Source organism: Xiphias gladius, chromosome 17 (assembly GCF_016859285.1).
Source record: "Xiphias gladius isolate SHS-SW01 ecotype Sanya breed wild chromosome 17, ASM1685928v1, whole genome shotgun sequence".
In the NCBI taxonomy this organism is placed as follows: Eukaryota; Metazoa; Chordata; class Actinopteri; order Istiophoriformes; family Xiphiidae; genus Xiphias; species Xiphias gladius.
Genome location: NC_053416.1, coordinates 18,938,240 through 18,958,896, shown reverse-complemented (window position 1 = coordinate 18,958,896; position 20,657 = coordinate 18,938,240). Strand labels below are relative to the sequence as shown.

General features: G+C 37.3%; 1 protein-coding gene across 2 annotated transcripts; it reads left to right on the top strand.

Annotated features, from left to right (window-relative positions):
* The first annotated feature begins 1,864 nt into the window (after positions 1 to 1,864).
* On the top strand, positions 1,865 to 19,248 carry msna (moesin a). Of its 2 annotated transcripts, XM_040150158.1 has the most exons (13): positions 1,865 to 2,178; positions 10,862 to 10,945; positions 12,066 to 12,161; positions 12,294 to 12,568; positions 12,699 to 12,782; positions 13,221 to 13,367; positions 13,492 to 13,588; positions 13,693 to 13,856; positions 14,818 to 14,948; positions 15,071 to 15,231; positions 15,383 to 15,475; positions 17,363 to 17,593; positions 18,194 to 19,248. In XM_040150158.1, the coding sequence occupies exons 1-13, from the start codon at positions 2,167 to 2,169 to the stop codon at positions 18,356 to 18,358; spliced, it is 1,740 nt and encodes a 579-aa protein (XP_040006092.1). In that variant the 5' UTR covers positions 1,865 to 2,166; the 3' UTR covers positions 18,359 to 19,248. The 2 variants fall into 2 exon arrangements, with proteins under 2 accessions (XP_040006092.1, XP_040006093.1); XM_040150159.1 differs by lacking the exons at positions 1,865 to 2,178; positions 12,066 to 12,161; positions 12,294 to 12,568 and having other exon boundaries at positions 10,887 to 10,945.
* Positions 19,249 to 20,657: the final 1,409 nt, after the last annotated feature.

Sequence of the window (20,657 nt, the reverse complement as noted above, 5' to 3'; positions counted from 1 at the left end):
GTCATAACTTGTTGGTTAGTTTCTACGTAACTGCCGCTCTGGTTTGTCTGTGCTTCACATGTGTTTTTCCCCTTGACAGTCCACTTTTTGTCTCCAGTTTTTGCAGAGATGATTTAACCACTCTGTTAACTGTCTCTTTCTGTGTAGAAAATTCACATCTGAAAGTATGGGCCAAATTTCAACTGGGGATAAGGGGGTCATGCCTCCTCCATTTTAATGATTCAGTTTGAATAATTCACTTAAAGACCACTAAACCATGTCCTCTTACTGTTCAGATCAGAAAAGCTCTAAGTTAAATGTGAAAATGTTAAAATGCTCTTCTAAGTCACCTTCAGTTTTTACTGTGCGTTCACAGCATTTAAGGTTTACAATAGGTAGACTGTTTTGCACTTTTTTTTTTTTTTGGCCCAGGCCCTTCTGTCAGGGTGGATGTTGTTGGGGTTGTATGCAGCTATGTGAGGAAGACCACAGACTCAGGGCAGAAAAAAAAACTCCTCAACACCTCTGCATTTTCTATTTAAAAAAAAAAAATCATTTAGCTGTTCTTATGTAGATAAGTCTCCTAAACATCCACAAGAACTGGTTCATTATTGATTTGGAAATGGTAGTTTTTTTCTTTTTCAAATATTTTTATGTAAGGAAATAACAAAATTTAAATGATCTGGTCCCTATTCAGGAAATTACAGGTATACTAACATATTATGGAAAGCATGCTAATTTAATCATAAATTACTATTTCCTATGTTATGAAAAATAACAGAAATTAGGAAAATAACATTTATATTACTCGCATTTTTATTTTTTTGAAGAACTGACTTCACTGCGCCACCCCCACTGCCTCCACTTCTGAGACAAACCTACACCCTTGTGTGAAAGTACAGACTTCTGTTATAGCTGTCAATAACCCTAATGTAACCCAACTTTACAGAAGGGAAACTGTGATTAGGTTACCTCAGAGTCAAAGTCCTTTCTGATGCATCATTTTGTCTACCTCAAGTAATTACTTGAAAGTCGCTGGTTAACACACTGGAGTACATGTCATATTTGATTCAACCCCTCTTTATCTGGGTACAGGTGTAATAACCGGGCAGTACAATTGCACAGTCTCTACATAACCTTAGGGCCACCAGGACTGCACTACCCACTGAATTCACTTTCTTTATGTGCAAAACAGAAAGAGTACACAGATCAGACACACTGAAACGGATTCATTGAAAAGCTAAGGTAGCCAACCGGAATGGATGGCAATGTGCAAACATACAGTGACAACTAAGATTTTTCATGATACATGCAGTACATTATGTACTGGAGGATGTACTCATTGTCAGGAGTGTGCGCAAATATGGCAGCCTGAGAAATAAGACACCATCATTTTAAATGAGAGGAAATATTTTGATTGGTTATATGTTGTCAAGATTAATTAAATGCCAAGAGATTAAATACTACTACTACTACTACTATTAATCCAATCTATGAAGTAGATTGAAGAGTTTGATGATTATTATCTATCATGCAGTTTGCTAGCAAACTGCACAAATCCTGTAAAAAGCCTGGACCTCTGCTGTTTTAGTGTTTAAAATGTGGGCCATAGAAGTAATTGCACCTCTTGATAGGAGTGCTTTAACCGTATTGATGTGTTATACTGTAGGATAATTACTAGGCCAGTAAAATTTTTAAAAGTATCCTACCAATCTTTAGCAAGAATTACCCAGAGATTTGTGTGTACCGTGTCTGCTGAGAGACAGGGTACTGGCGAACTTCTTTGCTAGTAGCTGCGGAGCTGTGAGCCGCAGCCATGATGATGCGGCTGCTGCAGGCGGAGTCTGCTGGCCTGAACCCTCATTTTCAGTCTGGCTGGCTGCTGTCCTGTCATCGGCCTGGGTGTGGTTTTGCAGTCAGGGGTACCGTTAGCAGGAAATCCAGCTCCAGTCCATTTCACTTTAAGACGAAACAAAGAAAAAAATATTTTCACCTTCGTACGGTTGAAAATAGCTCTTCGTACTTAGGCTAAAAGTAGCTTTTGTTTCCTCGAGACGGGAAGGCGTTGGTTTGGCGCCGTTGTTCTGATGGGAAAAAGTTTTCTCTTGGTTTCGCTAACTGGTCGTCTGATTTAATTTTTTTTTTTTTTTTAAATAAAACCTAAACCGGACGTTAAAGAAAGGAAAGATGCCGAAAACGGTAAGAGTGAAAACTGTATTAACGTTATCATGAATAAACTGTCTACCTGTCTCTCCCTCTCTCTATTATTTCTGTACAGTTTTAATTGGGACTGAATGTTTGAAACCGGTACTCAATACTAACCTTAAAGTAACCTACATTGCATCCCTGGCACATATCACAGTTTTCTTTTTCAAATCTGTTACATCCCCTCAAACTCTCCGAGGGCTACTGGGGTACTTTCCGTTAGTTGTGTGCGCGTGTGCGCGCTCCCTCCCGTGTGTTCATTAAAACTAGCGCCTTTAATCAGACCATTCATTCAGGCTTTCAGGCCTGGCACATTATAGTAAAACGTTACCGCGAGCTTCTGTCCACAACAGGAGACCCCGGAGTCACATTTTTATAAGGGGTTTTCAGCTGAATTCGCTTTGTGGCCTGTAGCAGCGAGCCTGCTAGTCCTCCCAAGGCCTCCTTTTCACTGTGGTCTAACAAGGAGGGATTTGAACTGTCACTCAGGCCAGCTGTGCAGCTCAAATCTGGAGCAAATGGAGGCAAATTTAAAACAGGGAGGTGTCAGGCCAGGAGGTACTTGGAGCTATTATGTCATATTGATAAGAAAAGGGTGCAAGATTTTAGGTCTGAGCTTTGTTATGAAATGAAGACGCGCCCTGAGCTCAGTAGATTTCTGCTGGTGCTGGTTGGGCTCTGAACAAAGAAGAGAAGGGGGCACCGCACACAGACTTTACTCTTTCATTGTTAAAACAAAATCAGGATTCATTTAAGTTCATGCCTTCATCAGTGGCAAACAGAAGTGAAAGTGGTTTCTAGCCCATCTCTTCTGTTTCCCCCGATCAAGGCGTGAGCTGGACTTTGACTCAGTATAATGCTTTTTGAAACAAGAAGATAATAGAGAAACTGTGGAATCTGCATGTGGTCATCCCTCTTATCTACAGTTTGTTCTGAGCTGTGATACCCACATGGACGCCTTGACAATACAAGGAACATTATGTTACAAAAAGAGTCACTTATGACCCATGAGATGAAGGTGATCTATGCACAAAACCATCTACATGTTACACAATATAGAAATAGAGAAACTGTAATTCATTAAATCAGAAGACTATTGTTTTTAAAGGAGCTACATTACATTACCTTGTCTGATTTCTTCCAAGTTATGGCTTTAGGTTCATAATGTGCCACACATTATGAAAACTACATTATTTTTGGGCAGCCAGTAACAAGCTTAGAGTTTTTACTAATTAAAAATCTGAGCGTAATAGTAAATTCTTAAAATGCATGTATATGTATCGCTATTGACTTTACATATGTCAACTGACTTGTGAACTCCTGCACTGCCAAATTACAAACAGAAAAAGAAATGGCACTAAGGGTTGTACCTGCTCTCTTCCTGCAGTATTGTTTCTGCCAGTACTTCCTCAATATTTTTTCTGGCTGTCAACCTGAAAAAATGTCAGAGCATCCTGGCATTTAAAGCCTTTACTACCCTCGTCTACCCAAAAGGAATTCCTCTAGTCATATCAGCATTTTAAAATAAAGTTTCCAGTGACTTTTTATCAAAGGGATGGGCTAAGTAGTAAAAAGGGTGCGAGTAGGGCTATTTATAACTATGGATTATTAGGTAGTTATTAACAATAAATTGGCATATTTATTCATAAAATGTTGCTTTAAAGTTTAAGTGCAATTTTTAGCACAAGACATTTAAAAAAAACTTATATTCAAAATACATATGAGCAGTGATGCATTATTGATCAGAATCACAGAAGGTTGGAATCCTGTTTGTAGTAACTGAGCTCAATAGCTACAGTTAAAGGGGGCTGTCAGATGTTCTGTATTGCACTGAAGCTGATACACTTCAACTTTATTTATATTGTTTCACTGCACAAGTGTTTACTATGATCTTGATATGTATTTTTAGTCCTTCTGTTAGTGTCAGTCTTTGTGCCAAATCTCTGAAGAGTGCAGCTGGGATGCTGTTACCGTCCACAACACCAGAGTATCAGCTTACAGTACTGTATAGTATTGTATGTGTAGCAGCTACTGCACCAACAGCTAGGGACCTCAAAGACCTCAAAAAGGCAGTCAACATCAGTTCACAAGAACAGGTATACTGCAGGGTAAGTGTAGCTCTGTTGTAAAGACTTTAGCCTGTACATGTTAAAGAGTTAGAAAAGAGGAAACTAGTAGTGGACAGAATAGAATAGTCAAGAGGAAGCAGCAGGATTTTATCAAAATAAACAGGGGCAATGAATGATGACAGGAAAGGGTTATGGGATATGTTAAACAATAAGGCTTATATTAGTTTATTAGCAACCTGTGATGTTCTACCAATGATAAATATATAAATTAAAGAGCGGTAAGAGGAGACAAAATACATTAGACTCTAACCTCTTGGGTTGCAAAGTTTTCTCTTCCCGAGATCATTGCACCTGTCAGATGGTGATATCAACAATGAAATGGTTAAAACCCAGACCTGTTATTGCAACACTCACTGGTCTGTTTCCTTTACTAAAGCTTGCTGCGCCATGTGAATATGCAATAGACAAGGCAATGAAAGAAGGAAGCTAGACACACTGATTCAGCAAATACTCCAAAACTAACTCCACACCCAGCGAAAGTTGTGTTCCCAATTTGTAGTCACATACACAACAAGCCGGATTAGGGCGTAAAGATTCATGGCCTATAAAATTGCTTTTCCATTAACCATCTTTGTGCCCTGGTTTTTCAGACATAGTTTATTTATGCAGTGTTTAAGTTAAATATAAAAACCTTGATGTTTCACAAAAGCAGTAATTATTGAAAAACTTTGCCTTTGCTGGACTCCTCTTGGCAGTGTTTCAGTTTCCCAAGGAAGTCATGTTGTGACTCAAGGTTTCTGCACTTACATCAGTTCCTTTCTGGTAATTTCCTCGCCTGCAGCCTTATATGGACTTTCACATCGTCGTCTAGCTGTTCTCCTCCCTGCTTTCCCCAGCGTGGTCATCATATGCCATGCTCCACTTTTAATCGCATTACAGCAGTGCAACAAGTTCAGGAGGTCCTGTAGGTCTGCGTTTATCAGCCTTTAAAGTGCTATTTTACATCTTAATGGAGCTATAGTAGTTTTGTACTTAGATTATTTAGATGTTGCCGTGATCTGTAGATGCGAATTACTATGTTTTATTAAGGAAGCAATTTACATGAAATTACATTCTAAATAGGCAATTATTCCCAAGCAGTTAACAAACACCAAAATAATATTCTGTCCCGTTTTATTGCTTAAATCTGACCCCATGTTGTAACAAAAATAAGCATTTTCCAGTTCACTGAACTGTATTCTTGAATGGGCCTTAACAGTAATAGTTGCTCTCTTATTTTCCCACTTTCTGTTTGAACCATAGAACCCTTTCAGTGTTAGTACAGCAGACAACAGACTGTTTTTGATCCAGCTGTTCATTATTGACAACTATGGAATAATGTTAATCATATTAACACTTAACGGTTTTTGATCCACAATTACAGAAACAGCGTATTATTATTATTATTATTATTATTATTATTATTATTATTATTATTATTATTATTATTATTATATTACACAAAACTTGAGCATAACTTACCATTTTGGCCCATTATGTAGACATCATGACAGATGCAGTTTTCTTTTTAGGAGGACCAAACTTTTAACAAGTGTGTCTATGGAGAAATGGTAAATGGAAAGAGCCAGAGGTATGCCAGCAGGGGATTAAACAGGTCTGCAGAGTACATAGCAGAGCAGATTAACAGTGTGTAGAGGTAGAGGTGGTGGACACACTCCAATCAAAGCTTCAGGGGTTTCTACACACATAGTTAGTTTAATGTTTTCTGTTTGGAGATTCCGAGACAATCAAACTTCTGAAAGTAAGTACTTTGTTGTTTTTGTTGTTATAATCTATTCTTTTATGCTAATTCTGATTTCTTATTTATTTCTATAGCTGCAGTTGGAATCAAAACATTGGTCTAAACTATTAAGTTTAAATCATCTAATAATTTGTATAGGGCATAACCTACTGTTGTAGATGATGAAAAAGCATTACCATTACATGTTACAATGACATGACAGATTAATAAATTGTGATTAACTGGCCTTCATTATAATATGGTGTTTAGTAAAACCCTCAAGCCAGCAAAGTTCAAACTGTGTACATAATAAAAGAATTATATAAGCAAAGCACTACAGTGAGCGTTAGCCAACATAATACTGCATACTGCAAACAGAAGAGTGGTTTGTATCCGTGGACGTGTTGTGTTTGCATAGTAAACGCTGTGTCCTGCTCTGGATCTGCTGATGATCCACAGTCACTCGTCACAGACCACCTAGATCTGCTGCTGTATATTATGGCAACCTTGCCCCAGTTAATAAGTTTGATGAAATGAATACCCTACTGGCCTACTAAAATATGGGCTTGAATTTACTAGAAGGAGTAGAAATAATTACTACACATAAAACGAACAGAGCAGGTAGCAGGATTGAACACTGCTGGAGACATGAAATTTGGTAATAAAAAGTTCGCAATCAAAAGATATATTGGGGAATTAGCACAGGCATAGTTAGGTAAGCATTAGTACCTTCCTGTCCTGCAGTGTAATCTGCTGTGGTCTCCATATTTTTTCATATATGGCTATTATAATATGGAACAGAATTTGAACTCAAAAGGAAGGCAATATGTCATTAGATTAAAGGCAGGCTTTCAAAACAAGCGCTTGAAAGCTCAAGCAACATAGTCAATTTGGCAAGAAGTAGTAGCCTCTAACAGATAAAATACCAGTTCTAATGGGGAAATGTAGGACCGGTGTACAAGCTGGTGACAAGTGAGGTGAATGTACACAATAAACTGTAGATAATATGAGTCAGCAGAATGTAGATGACGGGAGAGGATGAGGCAAAGCTCTATGACTGTAAACTATTTAATTATGCTAATAGTGACATTTAATAAATTTAAGAAAAAGTGGTTGCAGGAAACAGTACTAAAAGACCCCACATAGAAAGAAACCCTGTGCTCTTCCTATCACCCAGTTTGTTCTATTCAGCCAAGAACTTCTGTCTACAGACATAAAATACTGCATATAGCCCCTGCGAAATGAGCAACTTTTGGTCTACTTAACCTTCCATTCACATCAAACTTGTGTTTTTTACCTAGGAAGTGAATTGTTTTCGGCTGCATACATATTTTCCTACTGGCTTACTCCAAAGTCAGTACTATAGTGCAAGGTAATATTTGAATATTGGCTTTTGAGGATATAAACATGCTTGTCGTCTTGCTCACAAGTCTTTTCACATGATTTCCCTTAATTATTAGTTTTCACATGGTTTTCCCATGAATTATTGGCTTTAAGCGATATCAAAACAAGGCTGTGATGCTGTGCTTCACACAGGATAGGTCATTACCATCACACTTTCCCACATTTTCACACTTCATATTCAGCTTGGCATTACCTAAATTGTTATTTGTATGCTGCTGGCAGTGACAAGGTTAGAGTCTAGACTTCAACCACATACATGTGATGTTGGATCAAAGTGAGTCTCAGTGGAGAAAAGTAGTATGCTAATCAGTACTTCCACCACTGTTTCCGCTCTAGGCTTCTTTAAATCACGTCTTTTCTGTGAGTTTCAGTAGTTTCTCTTCCTCTTCCAGGCAAGGTAACCTGAGGTGTTTCCTAAGGTACACTTTTGGGTTAACTTCTCCATCATAGAATATGCATCTTAATTTTATTATAAAACAAACTTCCCCACTTCCTACAAATGGTAGTTAGTACTTTAAATTTTCTCTCTCGACGGGGTTAATGCAGCTTTCTATATTTCTGTCAATCATACAGCTCTCATGTTTTCTGTGTTAGCCTTCTTCCATTGGCCAATTAAATTCAACAGTTAGATTGCATTTTCAGAATTACACCTCTTATGAAAACTTCTATGAAAGATTGTAAATTAACTGATAAAAGTCTTAATTTACAGATTTTTGAATTATATGGAATTTTAGCCATGCTAACAGCAAACCTCTATGGAAGACAATGTAGGTCAGCCTGTTGGTCAGTACACAGGTCCACCACTTTGGTCCAGGCTGAAATATCATTACAAATATTGGCTGGATTAAATGACATTTTCATCTGGTGCCATCATCAGGTCAAAATTTCCATTTTTCCAATACTTTGGTTTACGACCAAATACCCACAAAACTAATGACATTCCCATCAGCCTCAGCTGTACTTTGTGTTCATTGCTAATTAGCAAATGTCAGCTGTACTTTGTGTTCAGTGCCAATTAGCAAATGTTAGCATGCTCACACACTAAACTAAGATGCTGAACATGAAAAATATTACACCTGCTGAACATCAGCATGCTAGCATTGTCACAAGTTAGAATGCTGATGTTAGCATTTAGCTGAAAGCACTGCTTTGCCCTAGTACAGCCTCATACAGCTGCTAGCATGGAAGATATGTAAGAGGAGTGTATAATGTATTGAAGTCCAAGACGGTTTGAAAAATGATCTTAAAACTTGATGTGAATCAGATTTGAATGCTCAGTATATTTAAAATAATAGGTCAACTTTTATACCATATTATTTTTATATTTTATATAATTTAATATCAGTAATTAGGTTTTCATTTAGTAAAAATGATAAATGCTGCTTTTTGCGATACTGGACTGAAGGACATCAGAACATCACACCATGTTTGATTAAGTGATGAGCTATGAAGTGATGAGTTAGTTTGATAAATCAAAGGCCTATTATACTATCAGAAGAGGAAATTAGACCTTTATAATTTATTTGCGCCGGTACAGCTATATAAGTAAGGATAAAGCAAATATTAAAAGTTTAAGATAGTTTGTGAAACGGAGGATTCTCAAAGAAAGCTTCACATTTCATAAGTCAATCAACAAGCCAATAGCTTATCATATCAGTTATCAATTATTATTTCACTGCCACAAAATGAGTGTTTAGATTAGGAGTATAGTTTTGGTGTGTTAAAAAAATAGTGAAGAAGTAAGTCATGGAAACATTACACATGGGCCTGAGAGGGGTGTTTCTGAACATGTGCTAATAATAGCGTGTTTAGTGTTTTTGAATTCCAGCCATGAGGGACACACCCAAACTAGGCAGAAAATTTATGAGCATAGTTCCGTTTTCATACAAGATCAGCTATTCTGACTTAGGAAATGAAACCGCATAAACCCAAGTGTGGTCATGAACTGAACTCCTATCTGCATTAATGAAAAAATTTTAATCAAAGTTCAGAGTTGTTGGTTTAAAGAGTTCCATGTCTAGACGACTCTAGACATCTGTGCTGGAGTTCAGTGTAGGCCCAGATTGTAGGTTTCACTCAAGCTCAAACCGCTGGCCCTGCTGACATGGATGGGAAAGAACGCAACTCTAATCAGCCCCGCAACTGGGAAATAATACATTCCATTGTTGTTCAGGGCAGGCGTGGGCCTCAGCCTTCGCAGTTATTTCCCAATAGACACGTGTGCTGCTGTCCTCATCATCTGTAAGAGAACAGAGAAAATGAAAAAATGCCTACATTGTCAGTTTACTAAGTATAGAAGCAACTTATTCTACTTAGTGAGGGGAATTTTGAGGTTAAATAAGTGTATTCAACTTTTGACATACATTTGCACTCCACAAACATTTCGAGTCACTTAAATAAGAAGTGCGTCACTGATTAAATAACAAGCTGTAACAAAGTATGTTACCTGAAGATGAAACAAACCTAATTCAAAGTCTGTTGTTGTTAAATTCCACTACAGCAGATAGCTTAGCAGAAAGCTGACATGTTGCTTGATACATGGCAGGATGTAGACGACTCTCATGAGAGCTAAGTGTTTAGCAGCAGTGCCTCAGAAGGCCCAGCCACCAGAGGATGTGGTTACTTCCTGCAGATAAGTTCTATACTGAGACACAGCCAGATTGGTACATCTGTTGTACAAAGTGTGGAACCAAGAGAGATGATCCTTCATGTATTCTACATATATCAAAATATAATTTTTCATCATATGATTATTGTTTGATTGTACTTTGGAGTTACCTTGTTCTCCAACAGACATCGCGTGTTGAGTGTGTGAAGTGAGGGTTGTGGTTTCACCTTACCTGCTTGGTTTAATCATCTGATTTTATATTAGAGTGTTTTAATTTAAAATCAGCTGATGAACCACAGTGTGTGGAATTTGTTTGTGATTATGTAATCGTTTAATTTTTCTAAAGGTTTAAGTCTTTTAATCATTCTTTTTACTACCACTGGGGGGGGTCACCAGTTTGAACATTTCAATTTCTACATATAGTAACTTTAAGTAAAAAAAAAAAAAAAAGATTGTTTTTTTTTCAGTTTAAGCATCAAATGGTTTCCCAAGAATGAGTGTTAACTGCAGCTTTGCATGGCTTTCTTATGCCAGAGTTGTGTGTATACTATATGAAGTTAAGTAATTTTGAAAAAGGGCTGATTGCTGAAACCATAAAACAATATTCATAATTGAAGAAGTAAACGTGAATCAATTTCTTTGAGACAAAAGAGCCAGTAATCTCTTGATGATGCAAAGAGTAATAATAAAGAAATGGAGGGATGATTTTACATCACATATTCATAGTGATATAAGTGAGATGTATTTACTGCCAGTATCCAAAATGCTGTCTACATCTAAAAATGTCTCATTCTTCCAATTTGCTCTCTTCCTCAGATTAGTGTAAGAGTCACCACAATGGATGCTGAACTGGAGTTCGCCATTCAGCCCAATACAACGGGAAAGCAGCTCTTTGACCAGGTATGAGAAACTTGTAACTTGTAACTAATATTATGTGCTTTCCAATGACAGTAACAAACTTTTGAATCAAACTTAATATGGAAGCAGAAGTTATCATTATTATTATTATTATTAAAAGTTTTTTTTTAACATTTTGTTTGTCTTTGTGTATGATACTGTGTATTTCTAAACCCTAAGTTACTGTCAAAAATAAATAAAGCTATAAGCAGAAGTTAGCTGTATTTTCAATTACAGTGTAATTACCATACTAAGTGGATAGCTTTGGATTTGAAAATTAATTTTTATAGTGTATGAAACAGAAACTTTATGAGACAAACTGGTCCTTTTCGGAGATACAGTCACATTTAGATTTTTATTTTATTATTATTTTTATCACATGTGCAATGTTTGGAGGTTCTTGGTTCTAACAAAGTCCTTTTCTTTTTCCAAAAATAATTTGTATTCGTAGTTTTTGTGTTAAATGTTTTCTGTTAAGTGTGTGAAACAAACTAGAACTGCAATTATTTTCATTATCGATTAACTGCCGACTATTTTCTCAATTAATCTATTAATCGTTTGGTCTAAAACATCAGAAATTGGTGAAAATTTTCCATCACGATTTCCCTGAGCCAAGGTGATGTCCTCAAATCTCTTGTTTTCTCTGACCAACAGTCCAAAAAGCAAAGATATTAAATTTACTATAATGTAAGACAAGGAAAATGGATTGCACTAATATAGCACTTTATTGACCACTGAAAGCGCTGTACACTACTGTCATATTCATCCATTCACACACACATTCATACAGCGCTTTTCTATACACACACAATCACACACTGATGATACATTGGGGCAATTTTGGGGTTCAGTATTGTGCCCAAGTACAAGTTGACATGTGGACTGGAGGAGCTGGGGATCAAACCACTGACCTTCTGGTTAGTGGACAAGCCGCTCCACCTCCTGAGCCACAGCCGTCCCCGAAAGCAGCAAATTTTCACATTTGAGAAGCTGGAACCATAAAATGTTTGGCATTTTTGCTTTGGTATTTGACCTTTTTGTGTTTGATGTTTGTGAGGAGTGGAGTTTACTAATGTTCTGGTGAGAAGGCACCTTAACAATAGTTCTGCTTTTATGTTTTAAGGTCGTTAAGACCATTGGGCTGCGGGAGGTTTGGTACTTTGGACTCCAGTACCAGGATACAAAGGGTTTCTCTACATGGCTCAAGCTCAATAAGAAGGTGAGCTCTTTAGTATTTTGGTTTACAACACTCATTTGCCCTCCTTTGTCAAGATTGAACTACTCTGTGGAGCTCAAGTCTATTTACAGAAAGAGAATCTTTACCCCTCACCCGTGTCACGTTTTATTTTAGGTGACAGCCCAGGATGTGAGGAAGGAAAGCCCGCTGCTGTTTAAGTTCCGTGCAAAATTCTTCCCCGAAGACGTGTCGGAGGAGTTAATCCAGGATGCCACACAGCGGCTGTTCTTCCTGCAGGTGAAGGAGGGAATCTTAAATGACGACATTTACTGCCCTCCGGAGACAGCAGTCCTCCTGGCCTCCTATGCAGTGCAGGCCAAGTATGCTGACTACAATAAGGAGGTCCACACACCAGGCTATCTGTCCAGTGAACAGCTGCTCCCTCAGAGGTAATACAGGTTTCATCACCATTTCTGTCTGGCTGTTAACGTCAGATTGATGTCACCTTTCAGCCAGTGTGTTTGTATGAGACATGTTTCTCTGCATGACTTCTGATGCTCAGATGTCTCATGTTCTCAGAGTTCTGGACCAGCACAAACTCAACAAGGACCAGTGGGAGGAGAGGATTCAAGTGTGGCACGAAGAGCACAAGGGTATGATGAGGTAACCACTGACACACGTTTTCACTTGTTTATGCCTACACACACACAAACAACTGAAGGACAGAAACTTCGTTGCCTCCTTGCTCTTTCAGTAAACGCTATGTCAAGACAATCTTTCACACTCTTACCCCAAAATATTGACTGAAATGTATATATTTGGAAGACTAATGCACCTGATTCTTCCTGCCTGGACTGTCGGCCAAACTATTTCTATTTAGGGTTGCAGTTTGGTCTTTGGAGGTTTCAGCAAACACTGGATTACAATCTAACTCTTAAACTTTCCTCTTCATTGTCTTGTTCTTGGCAAGGCTTATTTTCAGGCTTGTTGCTGTACATTTCACACATGCCTGCCACCTTGAGCTCAGTGTGTCTTGACTAGTTCCGTGCAGTTCTCAGGGTCAGCTAGCGATAGTCAATGACATGTCTTATTTGTACACAGAGAGGAATCCATGATGGAGTATCTGAAGATCGCTCAAGACCTTGAGATGTATGGAGTCAACTACTTCAATATCAAGAATAAGAAAGGAACAGAACTGTGGTTGGGAGTGGATGCATTGGGACTCAACATTTATGAACAGAATGACAAGTGAGTGATTCCACAACATTGTATTTATTGAAATAGCCAGAATTGGTATACAGTATTATTACTGATTTCTGTCCAATGTAATGCAGCTGACCCAGAGTTTTTGTTTTTGCACTTGCTTCAACAGAATGACACCCAAAATTGGATTTCCTTGGAGTGAAATAAGAAACATTTCCTTCAATGACAAGAAGTTTGTCATTAAACCAATTGACAAGAAAGCACCTGTATGTTAACTCTTAATAACAGACAGCTTGTTACAATTAAATAGTCTGTATTTACAAGTCAATGTATGAGTTCTGGAAATAACCCTATAATATTGCTGTTTTAGGACTTTGTATTCTATGCTCCGAGACTACGCATCAACAAGCGCATTCTGGCTCTGTGCATGGGCAACCACGAGCTGTATATGCGCCGCCGCAAACCTGACACCATTGAAGTGCAGCAGATGAAGGCTCAGGCTCGGGAGGAGAAGAATCACAAGAAGATGGAAAGGTAATAGTCACAAGCAGGAAAAAATGTACAAACATTTTACACATAGATGTGATCACACTATGTGACATCTGATGTTTGAAATCATGTAGTAAATTCAGGAAATGGACTACTACTGTAAATGTACCAAACATGTCATAACCATAGCTTGTTGTAGATTGCAGCTGAATGACCTGCTTTAAAGATGTATCATACAACAAGAGGGTCAGTTTTGTTCTTTGCAACAACAACTATAGAAACTTTAAGTCTAACACTGAAGCCCTTAGGACTGTAGTCTCCCTGTCAACTGGTCGATTGGTGGGTCGATATGCTCTTGGCCGACATAATTCTCATTGGATGGACAGTCGCCGGTATTACTTTCATAAAGAAAAAAGCGCTACGTCAATAGCCTTCCAGGATTAATCCATTATTTACTGCGGCCGTTGGAGGGACAGGCTACGTGTGAAAACAGGGATGTTTTGAAAACACTTTTGTGTTTAACATTTGAGGCTTTGAGCATTTATACGTCAGTAGTTCTTCACCAGTCGATGTAATTTAATTCTATTTTCAGAAATCATACAAATGTGGACAGGTCTGGTCGGCTCTGAGTCTGTTGTTATCATTTAGGTTACAATGATTTAATATGCTTAAAATACTAACTTTTTATGAGTATTTATAAATTCATTTAGGCTAATAAGACTCCCAGTAGAGTGCGCTCAATGCACTCATTTTTTTCCCTACGCTCAATCTATTGTTTGAAGAATTGGTACGATTTCAGTCAACCCGGATTTTCTTTGGTCAACTACAGCCCTGCATTATGTGTGATGGTTATGTGTGACTCTTGCGCAGGGATGTGTAAACTAGTGTATTCTTAAATACCCTGTGTATAAGATGGTGATGATCTGCTCTACTTTCAAAAGAGCCTCCTTTTAACTGTATAATCTAATACATTTTGTATGTTGTATACTGTCTCTATTTCCATTAGAGCTCTGCTTGAGAATGAAAAGAGGAAAAGAGAAGTTGCAGAAAAGGAAAAGGAAAAGATTGAAAAGGAAAAGGAGGAGTTAATGGAGAGATTAAAGCAGATTGAGGAGCAGACTAAAAAAGCCCAACAAGGTGGGTGACTTGTTGATGTTCAAGAAAAGCTTGTTGTTGTACTGTAATGAATGGTGACAATGTTTTTCTCACGACACTTACCTGTAGTGCTTCAATTTGTGTGTGAATGTGTGTCTGCACAGAGCTGGAGGAGCAAACACAAAGGGCTCTGGAGCTGGAACAGGAGAGGAAGCGAACGCAGGAGGAGGCTGAACGCCTGGAGATTGATCTGAGGACTGCTGAGGATGCTAAAATGGCCCTGCTGCAGCAGTCAGAGAACCAGATGAAGAACCAAGAACACCTGGTCAGTTATCAAAAACTATTTTTCTTATCATAGGTATTGAAGCTAAAAAAAAAAATAAATGTACGGGTTTGATGGCTGAAAAATTGTGTGCTCTGGTGCTTCAAATATCAATATCAAGAAAGTCACTTAAAAGAAAATGTCATCCTTTTAGGCCACAGAGTTGGCTGACCTGACTTCAAAGATTTCCCTCCTGGAGGATGCCAAGAAGAAGAAGGAAGATGAGGCAGTACAGTGGCAACAGAAGGTGTGGTCTGAGTTACTCGTATCTTTAAAGTAACCCAATAGTTGTCTTCCTTTGATTACAGTGACAGTTACAGTTAACACTCAACATTAGAACTGATGGCATAAATAAAGAGTGTTTGTTTATTGCTCATCATTGAAAAAAGAGTAATAACCGGATCACTCTGAAAAATCTTTTTAAATATGAAAATGACTTTCATCCATAGTATGGAACCCCAAAATAATATTAAATACAAAAAATACATTAAAAACAAAAATAAAAGATAATGAAATAAATAATCATGTGAATAAATTGTGAAATATAGAAATGAAAAAATAATTTGTGAAAACTCATTATACAAATTATTTTTCATTAATATATTTACAACATAAATACAAATTAAATGTCATCTGCCTGATATTCTGCTGATCACATAGCCCCTCCTTTGTGACACAGTGAGGACAGACATTCCTGGGGTCCTGTTGTTGTGTGTTTTTGGGGGAGGGGTGAAAGCTCCCAGCTCGCCTCGTGTCTTTTTTGGTAAAAAGCATTTGTGCCAGCCCAGCCTCTTCGTGTTTTTGGGCAGAGTGACTCATACTGTTTGTGGTGGTGACAGCTCTCTTTGTGTGAAGGAAATCCTGTTTAACTCTTTTCCCCCATTATGATATTCTGGCTTATAAAAGACTGTTGTTAAGTGGTGGTTTCCATGTTGGCAAACGTTCAGTTGACGTTCCAGTCTCCCTCATAACTGTCTCTAATTTTAAAAAACAAGGTAGAAAAACAGTGATATAGCTGTGGGGAGGAAAGTATAATGGTCAGCCTGCTTTTCTAAGTGAGTCTCAGTGACATATCAGTTATTTTTTTAATTTCTCTTTCTCAGCAGCTTTTTAATTCTTGTTCTCTTAATTTTGTAACACAAGTTGCCATCTACCTTAGTGCTGAAATGGACTATTAGTGTTTTTAATACATTGTTTAAACTAGTTTTTAGTGTCGAAAATGATATAAACTATGTTGTACAGTCAGTATGGTAGAGCCGAAATGATTAGTTGATTAATTTTCAGTTGATGGATTAGCATGCTAACATGCTAAATAAAGATGGTGAACATGGTAAAACAATGTTACACATCACAAGCAAGTTGCATTGTCATTGTGAGCATGCTAGCATGCTGCCTTTAGCGTTTAGCTCTAAGCACCACTGTGCCCTACTGCATTTGAATCACTTCGGAGGCCAGAAGTTTCCAAGTGGAAAATTCCGAATTCTGAGCTCGAAGTAAAATTAAGCCAATGTAAATGACCAGCATGGCGAGAAACTTGTCTTCTTATGGCAGGTTAGCATATGAATTTATGCAATGTCAGCGGAGTTTAATTGGTTACATGAAAGAAACGAAGGAGGAAAAACGACAGATAAGGAAAGAGGCCGTCACACATACTAGTTTACATCAATTTAGTCAGAATATTACACACAATAGTAATTTCAAATGTCATTTATCCAATAAAGCCCAAGTAAATAGTCTTCATTTTGAGTTTAATTCTTTTTTCTTATTTTTTTTTTTTTTTTACAATATTTAAAACAAACACAATCAAAACACCCAACACCACTGAGACAAATAACAGAAAGGAAGACAGGGGAGTCATATCCTGAAATCTCAGGAATAGTCCAAAGCTACCAGTCAGCAGCAGTATCAAAACAGATGGGGGGAAACAACAGGAGAGTTTTATTCATTTAACACCATTCGAAACCAGTTTCTGTGGATGCCAAGTGAGTGACTTTAGAGCATCCGCTTGTCGCGGGCATCCATTTGTCACATTTTTTCAAGTTAGAGGTCACGAAATTTTCAAGTTCTGAGTTGTTTTTGTAGCGGGACTTTTAAAAGTAAGGCATAATCACCTCATTGTTCTGTGTTCTCTCAGGCTACCATGGTGCAGGAGGACCTAGAGAAGACCAAAGAAGAGCTTAAAAACAAAGTGATGGCGGCTCATGTTCAGGAGCCCCTAAACGCAGAGAACGAGCACGACGAGAATGACGAGAGCAGCGCTGAGGCCAGCGCTGAGTTCACAAGTGCCGCCACATACAAGGACCGCAGTGAAGAGGAGCGCATGACCGAGGCTGAGAAGAATGAACGTTTGCAGAAACATCTACTTGTAAGTTGCTCATATCCCGTATACAACATTCAGTAGATCTGTCAATAAATTATTGGACTGATAGATCAGAAGGCTAATCGTCAAATTCTAATCTAATAGGACACAAGCATACTTCTGAAATGGCTTTTAATAAACTAAAATGAAAAAATGTGTTGAAGTAAATCATACTCCAAAATTAAAAAAATGCAAAAGTAGGTCCTATTACTGCTTTCCTGTTGTCAAATGACAGTTTGTAGCTATCAGTGTGTCAGTTACACAGCATCAGTGTTGTAGTGCAAGTATAGTGAATGCACAAAAAATTAGGAAAACTTGCCATGGTGGAAAAAAATGTAAAAAGTCATCATCTTTTATTAATTTCACTTTAATGTATCAATTTTGATAATAAAGAAAGGGGAGAGGAAGATAAAGAGAGGTCAGTCATTTAGAGAAGGAATTTTACATTTTGAGCAAAATGTTTAAGTAAAATGTGAAAAAACGGGTGCAAATCACGAAAAAAGTTCTTGAAATATTTTCCACATACAGAGATAGAAATTAGTCTCATATGTTCATAATAACGTAGTGGTGTGAGATGTATTAATACTGTGATGACTGTGTTTCTAGGCTTTGAGCTCAGAATTGGCCAACGCTCGGGATGAGAGCAAGAAAACGGTGAATGACATCATCCATGCAGAGAACATGCGAGCCGGACGAGACAAGTACAAGACCCTCAGACAGATCCGGTCAGGAAACACCAAACAGCGCATTGATGAGTTCGAATGCATGTGATGTATGCATTCACCAAAAGCCCATACAGCTGGGCCTTTCTGCCTGGACTGCAGTCCTGCCTCACTCAAGCTGTTTTCTCTGTACGCAAATAAATCAGGTCCACAACATGACATGGCTGCACAAGCACAGCACAATTTACAGATACGGATCTGGAATATTCCATTTATTATCGTTCCTAACTTTGAATTTAGGCAAGTCACTGGTTGAAAAGGGACATACTGTATTTTATTAGTACATTCTTCACAAGGGGTTTATGTAGCATTTTAGTAATGGGCTCACGCCACCTATCATGATACATTGAGTTAGCATTTTCAATTTCTTTATATTTATCTGTCACATTTTTGTGTCATGATTTAAAACTAGACCAATCCAAATTTCAGTTTGAAAACTGTGCCTATAAATATATTTCTGATGTAAACATGCAACGGTTCGTCACAGCAAGCTGGGTTTTTCAGATAGTAATATCACTCCCATGATGCATTGCCCACAGTTTTAAAACCAAATGCACTGTAATCTATATAATCAAATGCATATAATATGGCTCTGAAATGTCTGGGTTGAGCATTCATAGAGCAGTATTATTTTTTGCAAATTTACAATTTACTTTCTTTTCATTTGACTGTATTCAAAATCTGCCAGCTGTTAAAAATATTACAGTATTTATACCCCACTCACAATGTGATATTAAAGATCAATTTTGTTTTGACTTTTTTTTTTGTCTGTTTTTACATTTCTGTACACGTTCAAGTCAGTTTTCAGCTACAAGGCTTCAATGTAAATTTTACTGTTAGTGCTAAAATAAATAGATTCCTTTTTTCCTTTAATACCTGCATGGAAAAACCCTGAATTGTAGACAAAATGAACTTAAAATGACATTAAAAAAAAAAAAACCTAGAAACCTAAGCTTTACATCCCATATGTTTGCAATGTACAATTTTTGGAACAATATTTTGAAATTAAAATTAAAATTTATTATCCACAATTTAACTCTTTCTCATGCAACATAAAAAAAGAAGGTTCCATTTCTGTTACGAAGAGTCTGATGCAAATATGGTGTCTGTAAAGCATTTGATTTTTTTAGCCTACATACACTGAGGTTGAAATTTTACTGCAAAATCACAAAGATATAATGCATTTTCTGTATACACAGCCCAAATCTGTGGAAACTTTCAGTTGTCACTTTTCTTAAAATTGAATGTAAATCAGTAACATCATCAGTTCAATTCAGCATTCAATTTAAAAAACTTATAGGACGTTCGATCTTACTGTACCTTAAAGTGTTTCATCGTAGTTTTATGCCTCTTCTTTTAATTTTTAATTCTGCTCATCAGTGAAGAGGTTGTTTGAAAATCAAAATACACTTTTTTTGCATCGATATAACCAGCACGGTGTAAGGAATTACACTGTAATTGTCACATGTCAAGTTGGCTGTTGTGAGTGAACAAAGGCCGATGAAGTCATCCCTAAAGGTGAATGTTGTAGTTTAATCTTAACTGCTCGGTCGTGTGTTCTCTTCGCTGAAGAGAACTTTTTTTTTCCAAAAAATCTTCCTAGAATTTGATGCGTAAAATCTAATTATTTCATTAACCATGCACTGGAAAACCACAGTTTACTTTTGAAAAATTAGTCGCAACATATTTACTGTCCTAGAAGGGCACTATTTCCAATGCATGCATTATTGATTATTGATATACTGTATGTATTTAATTACATTTGTGTATTTTGTAATTGGGTTTTTTTCAAATATGATAAAAGTTATGTGAGGTGCCAAAAAGGACATCTCTGAGGATATTTTTGTATTATAAAAGTCTAGAAGTACTTGTCAAAGATAACAGTTCAAAATGAAATGCATTTTGAAAATAGTATTTTGTTGTTAACTAAAGGAACAGCTCACTGCTGTGGTTGTAAGCTGATGGAACAAGCACCACCCAAAAGCCTGTGACAGGACTAGTGAAAAGCCAGATGCTACAGGAATTCCTATTCATGTTATGGTGCCAAAGGCCAGCTTTATACCATGAACGGAAATTATGAACAGGTCCAAAACATTTTTTTCATAGAAATGAACATAACATACTTCCTTGTGCCATTACATTTGGGCCTTCAGACATGCAAAGGGTTTTGTTCGTTCGTAGAGTTTTAGAAATTAGTGTTTGAAAGATTTATTTACACTATTTTGCAAGTTCAAAGTAAATGTATTTTAGCGACAAATATTTCTTTTTATTTTATTTTGACGTCTGTTATTGAATGAACATTTGTCATTTGTACTGAGATGCATTTTGATATACAGTGTTTTTGCCCA